The 16,197-nt window shown below is 37.7% G+C and overlaps 1 protein-coding gene across 1 annotated transcript in view; it reads left to right on the forward strand.

Moving 5' to 3' along the window:
• Positions 1-215: 215 nt before the first annotated feature.
• LOC128699029 (7SK snRNA methylphosphate capping enzyme) overlaps positions 216-16,197 on the forward strand; it is a gene marked incomplete at its 5' end in the record, with an annotated part of 106,885 nt that continues 90,903 nt past the window's right edge. Inside the window, 2 exon segments of the mRNA XM_070096832.1 lie at positions 216-375; positions 14,109-14,297. Coding sequence (XP_069952933.1) covers positions 230-375; positions 14,109-14,297 — 335 coding nt within the window.

Raw genomic sequence — 16,197 nt, forward strand, 5'->3', positions numbered from 1 at the left:
AGAAAATTTATTCGAAAATCGTCTTTCAATAACCGTCGCACTTCCAGGAACGGATTAAGACGATAAATGAGGGACCACTGTAGTTGTAACTAAATTGGGTTTATTTAAAGTATAATTTAAAATGTGGTTATTATATTTTTGGGTATTTTGGAAGCTATGAAAACTTTTTTTATACTGTACCCATGAACTGTGTTTTCATGATCTTATAATACCAGGTGATCCTTTGAAGATGTCATCTGAGCTGGGTGTAGAGAGGCCAACAACCCTTACCTTGCCAGAGTCTCAGGTAGAAAGACGAGTGCACTTCAGTGATGTGGATGGTGTACGTTTGGTGACTAATAAGCAATCTCACGTGTCTACTACTCCTAGCCCAAGGTAAAATGCTAACCCTGATAGTAATTGTTGTATATATTTGCTGGTCATGCTAAAACCTAAAGTCTTTAATTTCAGTTTATTTCAGCACAACTTGTTCAAAGTTGTAGGCAGGTCACAGAAAAAGGCCACTTCAAGAGGTCCTGAATGGAGTGATAAGTTAAATAGGCATCAGCCTTAACCCTTTTATTGTCTCCCATGTAGATCTGTGTTAATGACACCAGTGTTGCTCTTGTAGATCCATGTTTTCAGCACACCCTCAGATATACTGTTAGCAATAAATTTTGACCTAGACCTGAGACAATGGGTGTGGTGGGCATACACAGTATGAAAAAAAAATCCTGCCCCCCATAGTGCGTGATGAGAATAGCAAACTTCTGATCTTGTATTTGCTTTAAAATAGTGAATTTGAGGGTTTTCTAGAATAGTTTTTATGGTTTTATTGACTGTTTCTTAGTATCAGTCGAGAGAATGGATACCAAGATTTTGATTGGTTTCAGACTGGAAATAGCTTGAAATAGGCCTCAGAGCAGCAGAAATGTGACTTTTTGGTGATTGTCCTGAGGAGGACTAAGCCTCTCCTTCCCTGTTCTGCATCAGTTATTGGGATAGTCTAAACCAGGGGTCTTCAGGGTTTTCACTATGAAGACCACATTGTATAATTAATTTACACATTTTTGTGGGCAAAAGAAAAAAATCAGTCTTATAAATAGAGTGGACCCCCGAATATCGCCCGGTCCGGATATCGGCCAAATCAGATTTCAGCCACTTTTTTTTTTTTTTTTGAGCTGAAATCCTGTCCTGGATTTCGGCCGGCAACTCGAAAATTGGCCGTATTGAACGCGTAATAATTATCACTCTTGGGCACATTAAATGTCTTATTTCAGTTTAATATAGACATTTTCATTAATCCATCTATGATATTTTCTTCAAAATTATATAAGAAACACATTATATAGTATGTACAGTGGAACCTTGGCTTATGAGTTTAATTTGTTTCATGACCTTGCTCGTATGCTGAGTCAATTTTCCTCATTTAAATTAATTGAAATGCTATTAATCTGTTCCAGCAGAATTCCTGCTCTAAAGAGACAGGACAAAATACTTAAGTATTTCACCAATATCAACTCTATGGCTTATTTATTTATCAAACTTCATCTTATATGAGATAATAAACAATATAAATAACATAGAAACCTGATATATACTCTAGAATGAAAAAATATGTCATGTGATTAGTGAGAATCCTTCCACCATGAGGTGCACTGCCATCCCCTGACACTCGACACCACCATCCCAGCTTTTGTGAATACTGTTCAGTTCCACTGCTCTCCTACAAGCTAGCTGTATTTGTGAATTGTGTTTTGACTTACTGACTTACTGAATGACTTACTAACTTGACTGACTGACTTGACTGACTTGACTGACCTGACTGCCTTGACTGAATGACTTACTGACTGACTTGACTGACCTACTGACTTGACTGACTTACTGACTTGACTTGCTGACTTAACTGACTGACTTACTTACTGACTGACTGACTTACTGAATATTTTAATGGGGAAGTGCTAAGCCTGTAGGATTATACAGTGCCTGTGGGGAGGAGATGGAAAGTATTCAGGCTTAATTTAGGGAACTGGAGCACAGATACAGTTCCCTAGATCATGAGCCCCTCACCAGCATCAAGGAACCTCCCTTGAAGGTGAAGCTCGCATCCTGAATTTTTGCTCGTATCCAGAAACAAAAAATTGACCAAGCGACTGCTCATATCCTGAAAAACTCGTGAGCCGAGGTTCCACTGTATATAAAAACATGTAGTGTTTATATGCGATGTATGTTTAATAATAATCACTCTTGGGCACATTAAATGTCTTATTTTAGGTTAATATAGACATTTTCATTAATCCATCTATGATATTTTCTTTGAAATTATATAAGAAGCATGGTACATAGCATATAAACATGCAATGTTTATTTGTTATCGAGTGGTGAGTACAGGCGAATCAAGGAGGAGGAGGGTGGAGGGGCGTTAGAGAAAACTGTGAATCTTGCATCTGGCCCAGCCACCGCCCTTCATATGCATTTGTTTACAATTCTCAGCATGAATTATTCATGCTGAGAATTATTCATCCCTTTGTTGATGATGGCATCTAAAGGTAGTTGTTAGAAACGATTAAACTTGGTGAACATGGTATGTTGATGTAATAATATGGCTGTGTAGTGTAGCCCAAGGGGGCTAACGTGTACCTACATCTACCGCTACCTACACTGGCTTCCTACAAATAAATACTACTCACCTTTTGCCCTACATTAAGACTATAAATATTTTAAGGTAAGTAATGAATGTACTGTGGCAGTAAATGACAAAGAAGGGCAGTAACCCTAGAGAGGGTTTTGATACCTGAAGTCCTTATGGAGGGGGATTCCCAACTCCCTCTCCCTTCCTCGCCTTCTTCAATACACCAACAAGTCTTCAATAAAGGTATGTAATGTTCATTTATCATTAAAATTTGTGCTTTATATTTATTTCTCATTGTTTTCTATATGTAAAACTATAGTTAATCTTTAAAAAAATTATTTTTTGTTAATTTTTTGGGTGTCTGGAACAGATTAATTGCATTTACATGTACATTAATTCTTATGGGAAATATTACTTCGGTTTTCAGCCTTTTCAGATTTAGGCCGACCTTTTGGGATGGATTACGGCCGATAACCAGGGGCCCACTGTAATTATAAATGAATGAATAAAATTTAAATTAATGAATAAATTTTATTTTGATCCTTTTTGTAATCAGCATGGCATGATTCAGAGCAAAAGAGAAATGTGACAATTATGAAGAAACAATACCATGCTTACACTGAGAAATGATATATAATGAGTAAAAATGTCAAGCATAAGTCAGTGCTCTGGCAGTATAATCAGTTACTGAACCACAGATGAAAAAAGCTGACAGAAGATTAATTTGCACAAGATTAATGGGAATGATGGAACTGGATTTTTAATTTTAAAATATTGCTGCCTGAGGCTTCAAGCTTTGAGGAGCCAATTATTAGAATTGACTTTAACCCTTTCAGGGTCCGTCCTGTAGATCTACGGCTTTACGTTCAGGGTCCAAACCATAGATCTACGCCATGAGCTCAGCTCACTCTGATAAACTGTGAGTGGTACATTTGGGCCTAGATATGAGAGAATACATCTATGTGGTATGTGTGCACCACATAAAACAGATCCTGCAGCACACTGTGTATAATGAGAGAAAAAAACTGAAATCATGATTTTTCGATTAAAACAGCAACTTTGCAGTGTTTTTTCGTATGTTTTTTATAGTTGTATTTGCGATTTCTTGGTCTCATTTGATAGAATGGAAGACATATTACAGAAATAGAGATGATTTTGATTGGTTTTAGCATTAGAAATGGCTTGAAACTGAGCTCAAAGTAGCGGAAATGTTAAATTTTTGCCGATATTCAAGAGTAAACAAACGACCTCACACGTCTAATACACGCCAGCTGGTGGGTCTAATATACATTCACAAATATGGTGATGATATTTATACAATTATTACAGTATTGCATAACAATAAATCTTCTATTTTTTGGTGTGAATAAAAATTCATTATGTGAATAAAAAATCAAAATGGAATTTATTTGTAAAGCCTCAAAACATAACTAATGAACAGAGGAAATGTTAGTTTAGTGCCAGGAATGCCTACATTGTTCATTCTGGACCCTATTTTGAAATTGGAATATTTTGAACTTTGTGTTAAATTGGCCAAATTAACAATTTCCGATCACTTTATTTTGTAGTTGAAACAGTTGACTTGGCGGTTTCTTGTGCTCAATCGATAGAATAGAAGTAATACTAGTGAAATAGCTAAGAATTTGGTTGATTGGAATAATGTAATTGGCCTAAAATGGGAGTCAAAGTCGGCAAAATCGCCGATTCGTAAATATCGCTGACACATCAAAATTTGCGAGAGCATAATTTCGTCAATTTTCCACCAAATTTCGTACTTTTTGTTTTATTACCTTCACAAAAAGATTCTCTATGATTTCATAAGAAAAAATAACAAATTTTTTTTTTGAAAATTCTTGGACACTGGTGCGTGACTCCAGATTTGGGCCTTGGACCCTGAAAGGGTTAAATGCTCATCAGATAAATTTAGGCTATATTTGGACTAAGGTACATTGTACCAAAAACATACAAATCCACAAGCAAATTGCTTCAAATTTGGAAACTTTTCAGGCTGTAAAGATTTATAAAATTGGATCAGATTTCCTTCTTTATACTTTCCTTTCAGCATGTCATTTCATTGGAGATCAATAATTTCCTTTTGAAACTGACTAGGGAGTGTTTCAGTGTTGCAGTCAAGTGAATTTTGAAACAGCTTTATTTATATACCTTTGATATACCTTTGAAGAGTTTCGAGAGTTTCACTACTCTTGGAGCCCAGCCATGGGTCAGGCTTGTCTGGTACTTGCCTGGTCAACCAGGCTGTTGCTGCTGGAGGCCTGCTGCCCCACATATCCATCACAGCCTGGTTGATCTGGCACCTGGTGAAGATACTTTTCCAGTTTCCTCTTGAAGGCTTCTACACTTGTTCCAGCTGTGTTTCGGATATCTTCTGTTAAGATATTGAATAGTCTAGGACCCTGGATGTTGATACCCCACTGCACTCCTGCTTCTCCTTCATTTGTTTTCCCTATTCAAATGGATTTTTGAAATAGCTATATTTCATCTGTTTTTCCATCAAGATCAGAAAATCTTTTCTGATTTTTTTTTGAAAGTCATTATTGGTTTCTGTTGCTAATGAAGAAGGAAATTCTGCTTCACTTTTTTCATGAAATTTTTCACATGGGAAATGAACCAAGTTAGAAACTTTCACCTGTCCTTCAAATAGCATCAGTTTTGTCCTGAATGCCTTGACCTACATGAATAGATCACAAATTAAATTTGTTTCACCTTTCAGCTTTGGGTTCAGTTGATTCATATGGCTTGTCGTGTCTGCAAAAAAATACCCATTTCCAAGGCCATTCAGCCTTTTGATAAAAGTGGTTCAGGTCAAGTGTTCTTTGTGAGAAATTAATCAGTTTCCTTTCTGAGCCGAGAGAACCATAATAGAACCTTTCCACAACTAAGCCATTGAACTGCTGTATAATAAAGCAAGTCAACAAACTCAGTCATTTTCTTTCAAAAAATCATGAAACTGACGATTAAACCCATGAGATTGAATGAAATTTACTATTGAAACAGTAGGATTCAAATCACAAGACATATCCTCATATTTTCCTCACAATGCTTGCTGATGGATAATGCAGTTCAGAAATTTGGGCTTTAAGAATCCACTATCCTCACAAACTTTACTGATTTGTCCAGCGAAACCTTTCTTCACCCCAGACATATTCTTTACTCCATCAGTTGTCATGCATAGCAGTTTATTCCATTCTAGGTTTTTGCAGGTGTCTACTCTGGATCCTGTGCAGTGCATGCTATGTATTAATTCTAATTCTTGTTTACCTGGAGAGGGTTTCGGGGGTCAACACTCCCGTAGCCTGGTCTGAGACCAGGCCTCATGGTGGATCAGGGTCTGATCAGCCAGGCTGTTACTGCTGGCTGCACGCAAGCTGATGTACAAACCACAGCCTGGTTGGTCAGGTACTGACTTTAGGTACCTGTCCAGTGCCTTCTTAAAGACAGCCAGGGGTCTATTGGTAATCCCCCTTATGTATGCTGGGAGGCAATTGAACAGTCTTGGGCCCCGGACACTTAATGTGTTCTCTCAGTGTACTTGTGGCTCCCCTGCTTTTCATCGGGGAAATGTTGCATCCCCTGCTGAGTCTTTTGCTTTCACAGGGAGTGTTTTTCGTGTGCAGGTTTGGTGCTAATCCCTCCAGGACCTTCTAAGTGTGTATTATCGTGTATCTCTCTCGTCTGCGTTCAAGGGAATACAGATCAAGGACCTTCAACCATTCCCGTACTTATGTGTGCCATGAAAGTTCTTTGTTCACGCTTCAGGTCTTCAATGTCACCAGCCTTGAAGGGGGCCGTTAGTGTACAGCAGTATTCCAGCCTAGAGAGCACAAACGATTTGAAGAAAATCATCATGGGCTTGGCATCCCTAGTTTTGAAGGTTCTCATTATCCATCCTATCATTTTCCTAGTGGATGAGGTATATACATTGTTGTGGTCTTTGAAGGCGAGATCCTCTGACATTATCACTCCCAGGTCTATTGTATGGTTAGAATTTGTCGTATACCCTGATACATTTTTAATTTCTTCAAGTTTCCGATATCTGAGTAGTTGAAATTTCTCGTGTGACATTAAATTTATTGTCGATGCCACAGATGAATACTAGTTGTGATGTCAGTCACATCATTTGATTCATCAAGTGCGAGAAAATAAAGCAAAATTTTACGCTTTGTCTGCAGTTTGACGAAATATACAGTGGACCCCCGACCAACAAAGGCATCATCTAACAATAAATTCAACCAACAAAGAGTTTGCGTGTAAAAATTTTGGCCCGACCAACGATGAAAAACTCAACCAACATGATTCATCTTGAACCTGTCTGTCCAGCCTGAGCGCCTCAGCTGCCCTGCTGTCAGCTAATGTGCCATTGTTTACAAGCCAGGGTGAACGTTCCACGCATACATTCGATACATTTTGTATTCCATTGGTTTTAGTGCTTGTCACTGCTAAATAAGCCACCATGGGCCCAAAGAAAGCTTCTAGTGCCAACCCTGTGGTGAAAAGGTTGAGAAATACTATCGAAATACTATCGTACCATGGTCAGCTGCTGCTGCTGTACTATGGTCAGCTGCTGCTGCACCACCGTCAGCTGTACTGCTCGAAGATGTGGTGAAAGTATTGTTGGTGTGGCTTAACGAGAAACAATTAACCCCAGAGGGTTAGCCACCCAGGATAACCCAAGAAAGTCAGTGCATCATCAAGGACTGTCTAACTTATTTCCATTGGGGTCCTTAATCTTGTCCCCCAAGATGCAACCCACACCAGTTGACTAATACCCAGGTGAACATGAAAAAATGCCTGGAACTAGTGCTCATATTGGTGAATTTAAGACCAACAAAGATTGGTTTGAGAGATTTAAGAATCATAGTGGTATACACAGTGTGATAAGGCATGGCGAAGCTGAAAAATTCCAACCCCAACAATTGTTCAATTGTGACGAAACAGGCCTGTTCTGGAAGAGCTCAATGGACAGATTTTTGGTGTGACAGAGGTCCAGTGACTCTCAAGTTTTTCCCAAATTAATACACCATCTCCCCTCCTCCCATCTCATCATCACTACATCTTCAATAAAGGTAAGTGTCATTTATTCTTCACTTAGTACAGTATTTATTGTGCATGTATCCTTCTTTTTCTGTGTAGGAAAATGTATATTTCATGTGAAAAAAAAATTTCGTACTTTTGGGTGTCTGGAACGGATTATTTGGATTTCAATTATTTCTTATGGGGAAAATTAATTTGACTAACGATAAATTTGACTAACAACAAGCTCTCTGGAACGGATTAATGTCATTGGTCAAGGATCCACTGTATTGCTTTCTATATACAGTGGACCCTCAAGTTTCGAACTTAATCCGTTCCAGGAGCTAGTTCTAAAGTCAATGTTCGAAAGTCGAACCAATATTTCCCATAAAAAATAATGGAAATACAATTAATCCGTTCCAGAAACCCAAAATATTCACAAAAAAATACATTTTGTAGAGATTACATTATAGTTTTACATACAACAAACATGTACATAGTACAATTAGTAATAAATTTAAATAATCATATAAAATAACATTTTTACTTACCTTTATTGAAGATTGGTGATGGCATCTGGAAAATAGGGAGGAGGAGAGAAGGAGTTGGGGATAGTGTTTGGAAGGGGAATCCCCTTCCATAAAGACTTTAGGTAACAAGTCCTTTTCTGGAGTTACTTCCCTTCTCTGTCTTTTAATGCCAATAGGACTGTCCACAGTCCTCTGTTTCTGGTGCCTCTTTAAGATTTCTCTAAAATGGGACATGGGTCTGTCACTGAACTTGCTGCAAAGATTGCTTGTTTCAGCTTGCTCAGGGTGGTACTTCTCCACAAACGTTTGCACATCATTCCACTTGACACAGATCTCCTTAATCTTTGAAGAAGGCACCTCATTCACTCCCTCTTCCTCCTTCTCTGAAGCAAGTTCCTCAGCTGTGGTCTGATACTGTTCCAGATGAAACTCTTCCAGCTCTTCAGTGGTTAGCTCTTCGCTGTGGTTGTCCACCAACTCTTCCACATCCTCTCCACTCACCTCCAGCCCCAGGGTGTTCCCCAATGCCACAATAGAGTCTACAACAGGCAGAGGGCCAGCAGGGTCAGGGTCAGCCTCAAACCCTTCAAAATCCCTCTTATGGACACAATCTGGCCACAATTGTCTCCAAGCAGAGTTCAAAGTCCTGGCAGTCACTCCCTCTCAAGCCTTACCTATAAGGCTTATGGAGCTGTAGATATTGAAGTGATTCCTCTAGAACTCTCTTAGGGTCAACTTAGTGTCTGTGATCACTTCAAAGCACTTTTCAAGCACTGCTTTTGTGTAGAGTTTTTTGAAGTTAGAAGTGATCTGCTGGTCCATGGGCTGGAGGAGAGGAGTGGTGTTAGGAGGCAAGAACTTCACTGTGATGAAACTGTAGTCCCTAGACAGTAGGTCTACCAAGTTTGGAGGATGTACAGGAGCATTGTCCATTAACAGGAGGCACTTGAGTGGCAAATTGTTTTCTAGGAGGTATTTTATCACACTGGGGACAAACACTTCATGGACCCACTCTTTGAAAATTTGCCTTGTGACCCATGCCTTATTATTTGCTTTCCACAATATACATAACTTGTTCTTAATGACATTGTTTTTCTTCAACACACTGGGATTTTCTGAGTGATACACAAGTAAAGGCTTCACTTTAAAATCACCACTAGTGTTAGCACAGAACAAAAGAGTTAGCCTGTCTTTCATAGGCTTGTGTCCTGGAGGGCCTTTTCCTCCTGTGTAATGTAGGCCCTCTTTGGCATTTTCTTTCAAAACAGGCTTGTTTCGTCACAGTTGAGCACTTGTTGGGGTTTGAATTTTTCAGTGTCTACGTACACCTTAACCCTTTCAGGGTCCATGCTGTAGATCTACGGCTTTACGTTCAGGGTTCAAACCGTAGATCTACACCATGAGCTCAGCTCACTCTGATAAGCTGTGAGTGGTAAATTTGGGCCTAGATATGAGAGAATACATCTATGTGGTATGTGTGCACCACATAAAACAAATCCTGCAGCACACAGTGTGTAATGAGAGAAAAAAAACTGAGACCGTGATTTTTTATTAAAACAGCGACTTTGCAATGTTTTTTTGTATGTTTTTATAGTTGTATTTGCGATTTCTTGGTCTCATTTGATAGAATGGAAGACATATTACAGAAATAGAGATGATTTTGATTGGTTTTAGCACAGGAAATGGCTTGAAACTGAGCTCAGTAGCAGAAATGTTAAATTTTTGCCGATGTTCAAGAGTAAACAAATGACCTCACACGTCTAATACACGCCAGCTGGTGGGTCTAATATACATTCACAAATGTGGTGATGATATTTATACAATTATTACAATATTGCATAACAGTAAATCTTCTATTTTTTGGTTTGAATAAAAATTCATTATGTGAATAAAAAATCAAAATGGAATTTATTTGTAAAGCCTCAAAACATAACTAATGAACAGACGAAATGTTAGTTTAGTGCCAGGAATACCTACATTGTTTATTCTAGACCCTATTTTGAAATTGGAATACAGTGGACCCCCGGTTAACGATATTTTTTCACTCCAGAAGTATGTTCAGGTGCCAGTACTGACCGAATTTTTTCCCTTAAGAAATATTGTGAAGTAGATTAGTCCATTTCAGACCCCCAAACATACACGTGCAAACGCACTTACATAAATACACTTACATAATTGGTCGCATTCGGAGGTAATCATTATGCGGGGGTCCACTGTATTTTGAACTTTGTGTTAAATTGGCCAAATTACCAATTTCCAATCACTTTATTTTGCAGTTGAGACAATTGACTTGGTGATTTCATGTGCTCAGTCGATAGAATAGAAGTAATACTAGTGAAATATCTAAGAATTTGGTCGACTGGAATAATGTAATTGGCCTAAAATGGGAGTCAAAGTCGGCAGAATCGCCGATTCGTAAATATCGCTGACACATCAAAATTCGTGAGAGCATAATTTCGTCAATTTTCCATCAAATTTCGTACTTTTTGTTTTATTACCTTCAGAAAAAGCCTCTCTGCCATTTCATAAGAAAAAATAACACATTTTTTTTTTTTTTTTTTTTTAAATTCTTGGACCCTGGTGCGCACTTTGAAATTTGGCCTCTGGACCCTGAAAGGGTATTAAGCTCCTGTACAAACTTCTCAGGCACCCGTTTGTCTGAACTGGCTCCTCACCATGCCCTACAACATTGTGTATGCCACTATGCTTCTTAAATCTTTCAAACCACCCTTGGCTGGCCTTAAATTCACTGGTTCCAGGAGTTTTCTTTACCAGGTCGGCATGCAGCTTCCTTGCCTTTTCACAAATAATCGTCTCCAAAACACTATCACCTGCCATCTCTTTATCCTTGATCCACACCAGCAACAACTTCTCAACCTGATCCACTGTCTGTGGTCTATTTTTGGTTAGCATATCAACATCTTTCACAACATCAGCTTCCTTGATTTGTTCTTTCTTTGCCAGGATAGAAGCGATGGTTGACTTGTTTTTGCCATACATATTGGCATGCTCAACAAGTCTCACACCACTCATATTTTTGTATTATTTCCTTCTTCACATCTATGATGTTTCTATGCTAGTGGTACAGGGGTACCACTAGCAAGTTTCTTTGGGCCCATGGTAGCTTATTTCACAGTTGTACAAGCACTAAACACAATGAATTAATAGTGAAATGTTTGAATGAGCACGCAGGTTAGTGTTCACTCAAGCATCAACAAAGTCAGACTGGCTCATGATGCCTGTGCGGAGACACGGACAGAGCAGGCTGGCAGACAGGTCCAGTACCCGGCGGTTCAGAAGACGGGTAGAGTTCGATACTCGGAACAAAATTAGTTCGAAAAAAGCGGTCGAAACTCAAAAAGTTCGATAATCTGTGCGTTTGAAACTCAAGGGTCCACTGTATTCAGTTCTATGAGCAACAGTATTTGGTGCAAGACTGAGGATTTTGAACAGATATGCTTTTTCTGGGCATTGCTCTCCCACTTCTTCCATCATGCACTCTTTGATCAGATCTCCATTGGTGAGTGGCTCTCCTCTTTTAGCTAATGCATAAGCTACTTTGTAACTGGCCCTTGTTAAAGTTTCATTTTCAGTTCTCCTCTGCATAAAAAAAAACTTGTTAGGAAAGTAACCTGTGTTGCATTGATTCAGAATCTTCCAAATGCTGTATTCCTGTGAATTGAAATAGCTTGTTTATGTTTGGTCTTATAGTACCGACATATGTTGTACTCCTTCAAAACTAGAAGAGTTTCATGGCATACAACACAAAGTTTTATCACCTGCTTGTACAAAGAAGTACTTTATGCCCCACTCTTCATTAAACAGGCAGCAATCACTCTGCACTATTCTTTTCCTTTTTCTTTTCATAACTGAAGGGTATATGTGAAAACTGAAAAGATTAAAACTAAAATTTGAACAAATTTTGACATAAATTGTTACAAGCAACAAAATCCTTAAGTTTAAGTAGCTAAAATGGCTGAAAATGAGGGTTTGTTAGTTGTACTATTTATAATTCAAGTTGCTGCAGGAGACCCCTGGTCTAAACCATGACCAATCATTCTTGGTTTTATTTTATTAATCTGAAAAATAGGGTAAATATTCAATTTTGGGGGGATGATGGATTGAAAATGGAGGGCGAGTGGAAAGGTTGCTTTAGTGGCTGGAATGCTGACAGTGTTTATTTTGGACTCTGTTTTTAAATTGGAATTTTTTTAATATTGTGTAAAATTGACTAAATTACTATGCATTTTAGAGGGTAGTTCTGATACTTCAATGGGCAGTTTTTTTATGCTCATACAGTAGAACAGAAGGCATCTAGTTAACCCTTTCAAAGTCATGACCCCTGCTCTCAAACTTACTCTGAGGGTCACAAAATTAAAAAAAAAAAAAAAATTCTTATGAAATGGTACGGAATCTTTTTCTGAAAGTAATAAAACAAAAAGTGCAAAATTTGATGGAAAACTGATGAAATTGCATACACTAATTTTGATGTGTCAGTGATATTTACACATTGGCAATTTTATCTAATTCCATTGTTCCACTTGTCCCCAGGCCTCTCCTATATTACATTTGCTTTCCTTTTTGAATTTTTATTCACACAAAAAATAATTATTTACTGTTATGCAGACTACTGCATTATTATAATAGTTGTATAAATAATGTCAGTGCTTTTGTAAATGTGTATTAGAGTTGCCAGATGGATTCATATTGGATGAAGGATGTCATTTGTGTACTCTGGAATATCTGCAAAAATCGAACATTTGAGTTACTCTGAGCTCAACTTCAAGCTATTTTCCATCCTGAAAACAATCAAAATCATCTGTAATACATCTTTTATTCTATCAAATAATATCAAGAACCCAAGAACACAGCAATGAAAACCATACGAAAATACACCGCAAAGTTGCTGTTTTAAACCAAAAACTTGGTCACAGTTTTTTTCCCATTATGCACTGCTTACTGAAGGATTACTTTTATGTGGTGCACACTTACTGCATACTCCCATTCTCTAATATCTAGGCCCAGATTTACCATTCACAGCTTATCAGAGTGAGCTGAACTTGTGGCGTATTACTACAGGACCGACATTGACTTCAAAGCAGAACAATGGGACCAACCTCAAAAGGGTTAAATAGCTAGGAATTGGGTCAGTTTGAGCAAGGGGCTTGTCTTAAAATAGGACTCAAAGTAGGCAAAATTGTTGATGTGTAAAATTTTACCAGACCACCAACTTTACGTGTGTGTAATTCTGTAGGTCAGGGAATTTTGAAATTGGTCTTCCGTGGCAACCATGTGATAGTGTTATATGAATAGAAGACAGACCAAGGGAAAAAAATGGTGTATATAAATTGAAGGTGAGGAGCTCTACGAAAGATGTGTCCAGGAAAATTAATGTAAATTATGGGTAGGGAAAATTTAAGTAGCAGTTTATTCTGATATAGTGTACTTCAATGAAGTTCATGAACTGAGAAGTTGACTGTACTATTTAAACTGTAGTGTTTTATGGAAAAGCGAGTACAGGTCGGCCATCACTAATCCAGCATCATTGGGACCTGTAGTGTCCCAGATTAGTGAGTTTGCTGGATTACAGAATGGTTAGGTTAGAAGACCCTTAATTAACCTATCAGTAGACTCTTTCTGTCTCATATTCCTCATTTTCATCACTGTTTTCTCCTCCACTGTCTTCCTTCTGGATTTACAACCATCTGCACAATTTCTGAGTCAGTATAATGATGAAATTTAAGTCAGTATAATGATGAAATTTGAAATTATGCTAGCCAAAATGAGTGCCAGATTACTGATGGAACCGGATAACTAATTGCTCGATTAGTGATGGCTGACCTGTATAGAAAACAGATTATGGCCCCAATGTTGATCTAATGGTCTGAAGACCTCCATCATTGCTTAAAGATTTGCTTTGTTTTTCTGTATTTCAGAAAGTCCCGTGCTGATCATGACTTCAGACCAAAGCGTAAGAGATCCATAAGCTTCTCATCTGCAGGAGAATTTCGATTTGGTAATAAGCGACGCAAAAAGGGAAGAGTTTTACCCTCTAAGTTTCTTCTTGGTGGGAATATTACAGATCCTCTTAATCTTGGCTCTTTGGACAAGGAGGAAGTTACACAGTAAGTTTATTTAGCAAATGTAAATGTTTGGTTTCAGTTGTCTATGTACATGGTTACACATACAGTAGGGCCCCGCTTTACGGCATTCCGCTGATACGATGATTCCATATGACCAAAATTTGCTATAGGGCGAGCGGTCTTTCAAATACGGCACGCCACATGTGGTTCGTTTACATTCTCCATGAGCACATCTCTCTATTATGTCTGGAAAATTTCCAAAATTTCATGTGTTTTAAAGTTACTGTATTTTGTATTCTATATATACGTACTCTGATAATTATACTTATGTGTACCTGTACCTAAATATACTTACACACTGTGCTGGCATGCAGGTACACATTAAAATCATTAAGAATCTCTCTACTTTTGACACCATGTAATCTCTTGGGCACATTAATTGTCATATATTACGTTAATATAGACATTTTCGTTAATCCATCTATACATGTATTTTTTTCAAAATTATGTAATAAACACGCTACTTAACATATAAACATGATACATACACACATAGTATAAAAATTGACGTAAATATGAGATTTGTTTGCCAATCAGTTGGTGGGAGGGTCAGAAGAATTACATTTTCTCTAGTCAAACACCAGTAACTTAAATAGAAATTTATTCCTTTCATATGCCTTCACTCTGTCTATAGCTATTCACGACCCTTGTGGGTATAGCGCTTCTTTTTTATTATGATTATAATAATAATAACTTGTAACTGAAGGAGGGGTGTTAATGTTGCAGTTTAACCCGTAAATGGTCCAAACATACATATACGTTTTTTCAACATTTGATAGTATGTAAAAAAAGTAGATTTTTTTTTTTTTACATTTGAAAACGTGTAAAAAAACTTTGATCTACTTTTTTTTGTGTTATATTTGAAAATATTTAAAAAAACGTAGATCTACTTTTGGAGCACTACGCATGTGAGCATAGATCTGCTTGGACCATTTACGGGTTAAAAACTGTAGTGTAAAGCACCCTTCTGGCAAGACAGTGATGGAGTGAATGATGGTGAAAGTTTTTCTTTTTCGGGCCACCCTACCTTGGTGGGAATCGGCCAGGGTGTTAATAAAAAACAAATTTTAATAATAATAATAATACTTGTAATCATAATAATAACTAGTAATAATTATAACTTGTAATAATAATATAATTTGTAATACAGTGGACTCCCGAGTTTTGTGATTAATCTATTCCAGAGAGTCTGCCGAATGGCGAAATTCATGACTGGCGAAACCATTTTCCCCATAAGAAATAATGTAAATCCAATTAATCCGTTTCAAACGCCCAAAAGTATTAACAAAAAATTATTTTTTTTAAAGATTAAATATAGATTTACATACAGAAAACAATGACAAATAAATATAAAGCACTAATAAAATGGATAAATGAACATTTAACATCATACTTACCGTTATTGAAGACTTGTTGGTGTATGGAAGACAGGTAGGAGGGGAGAGGGGAGTGAGTTTATTATGCTTCAATATGACGCTAATACGTATCATCTCTACGGCTTATTTATCTATCATGATTCATCTAATATGACATAATAGACAATATTAATAACGTAGAAACAAGATATATATGTACTCTAGAATGAATAAAATATGTCATAACGTATGTGAGGAGTAAGGTGGTGGTGGTGGTGGGTTTATAAGGGCCAATGAGAGAAGCCGTACATATTTGTGGTGGTGGAGGCGGCAGCAGAAGCCACCACCACTCTTCACACTTACCTTGGAGGAGATGTTAGTTTAATTAGTTAGTTTGATGGAGGAGATGCTGGCAGAGGTTTAGGGTGGTGGAAGATAGCAGGGTGACGTATGTTCAGTGGCCCTATACACCTCCAACAACATTGGAGAGTTACTTTCATGTCGCTTTTCTATCGCTTAATCGCTTA

Source organism: Cherax quadricarinatus, chromosome 55 (assembly GCF_038502225.1).
Source record: "Cherax quadricarinatus isolate ZL_2023a chromosome 55, ASM3850222v1, whole genome shotgun sequence".
Taxonomy (NCBI): domain Eukaryota; kingdom Metazoa; phylum Arthropoda; class Malacostraca; order Decapoda; family Parastacidae; genus Cherax; species Cherax quadricarinatus.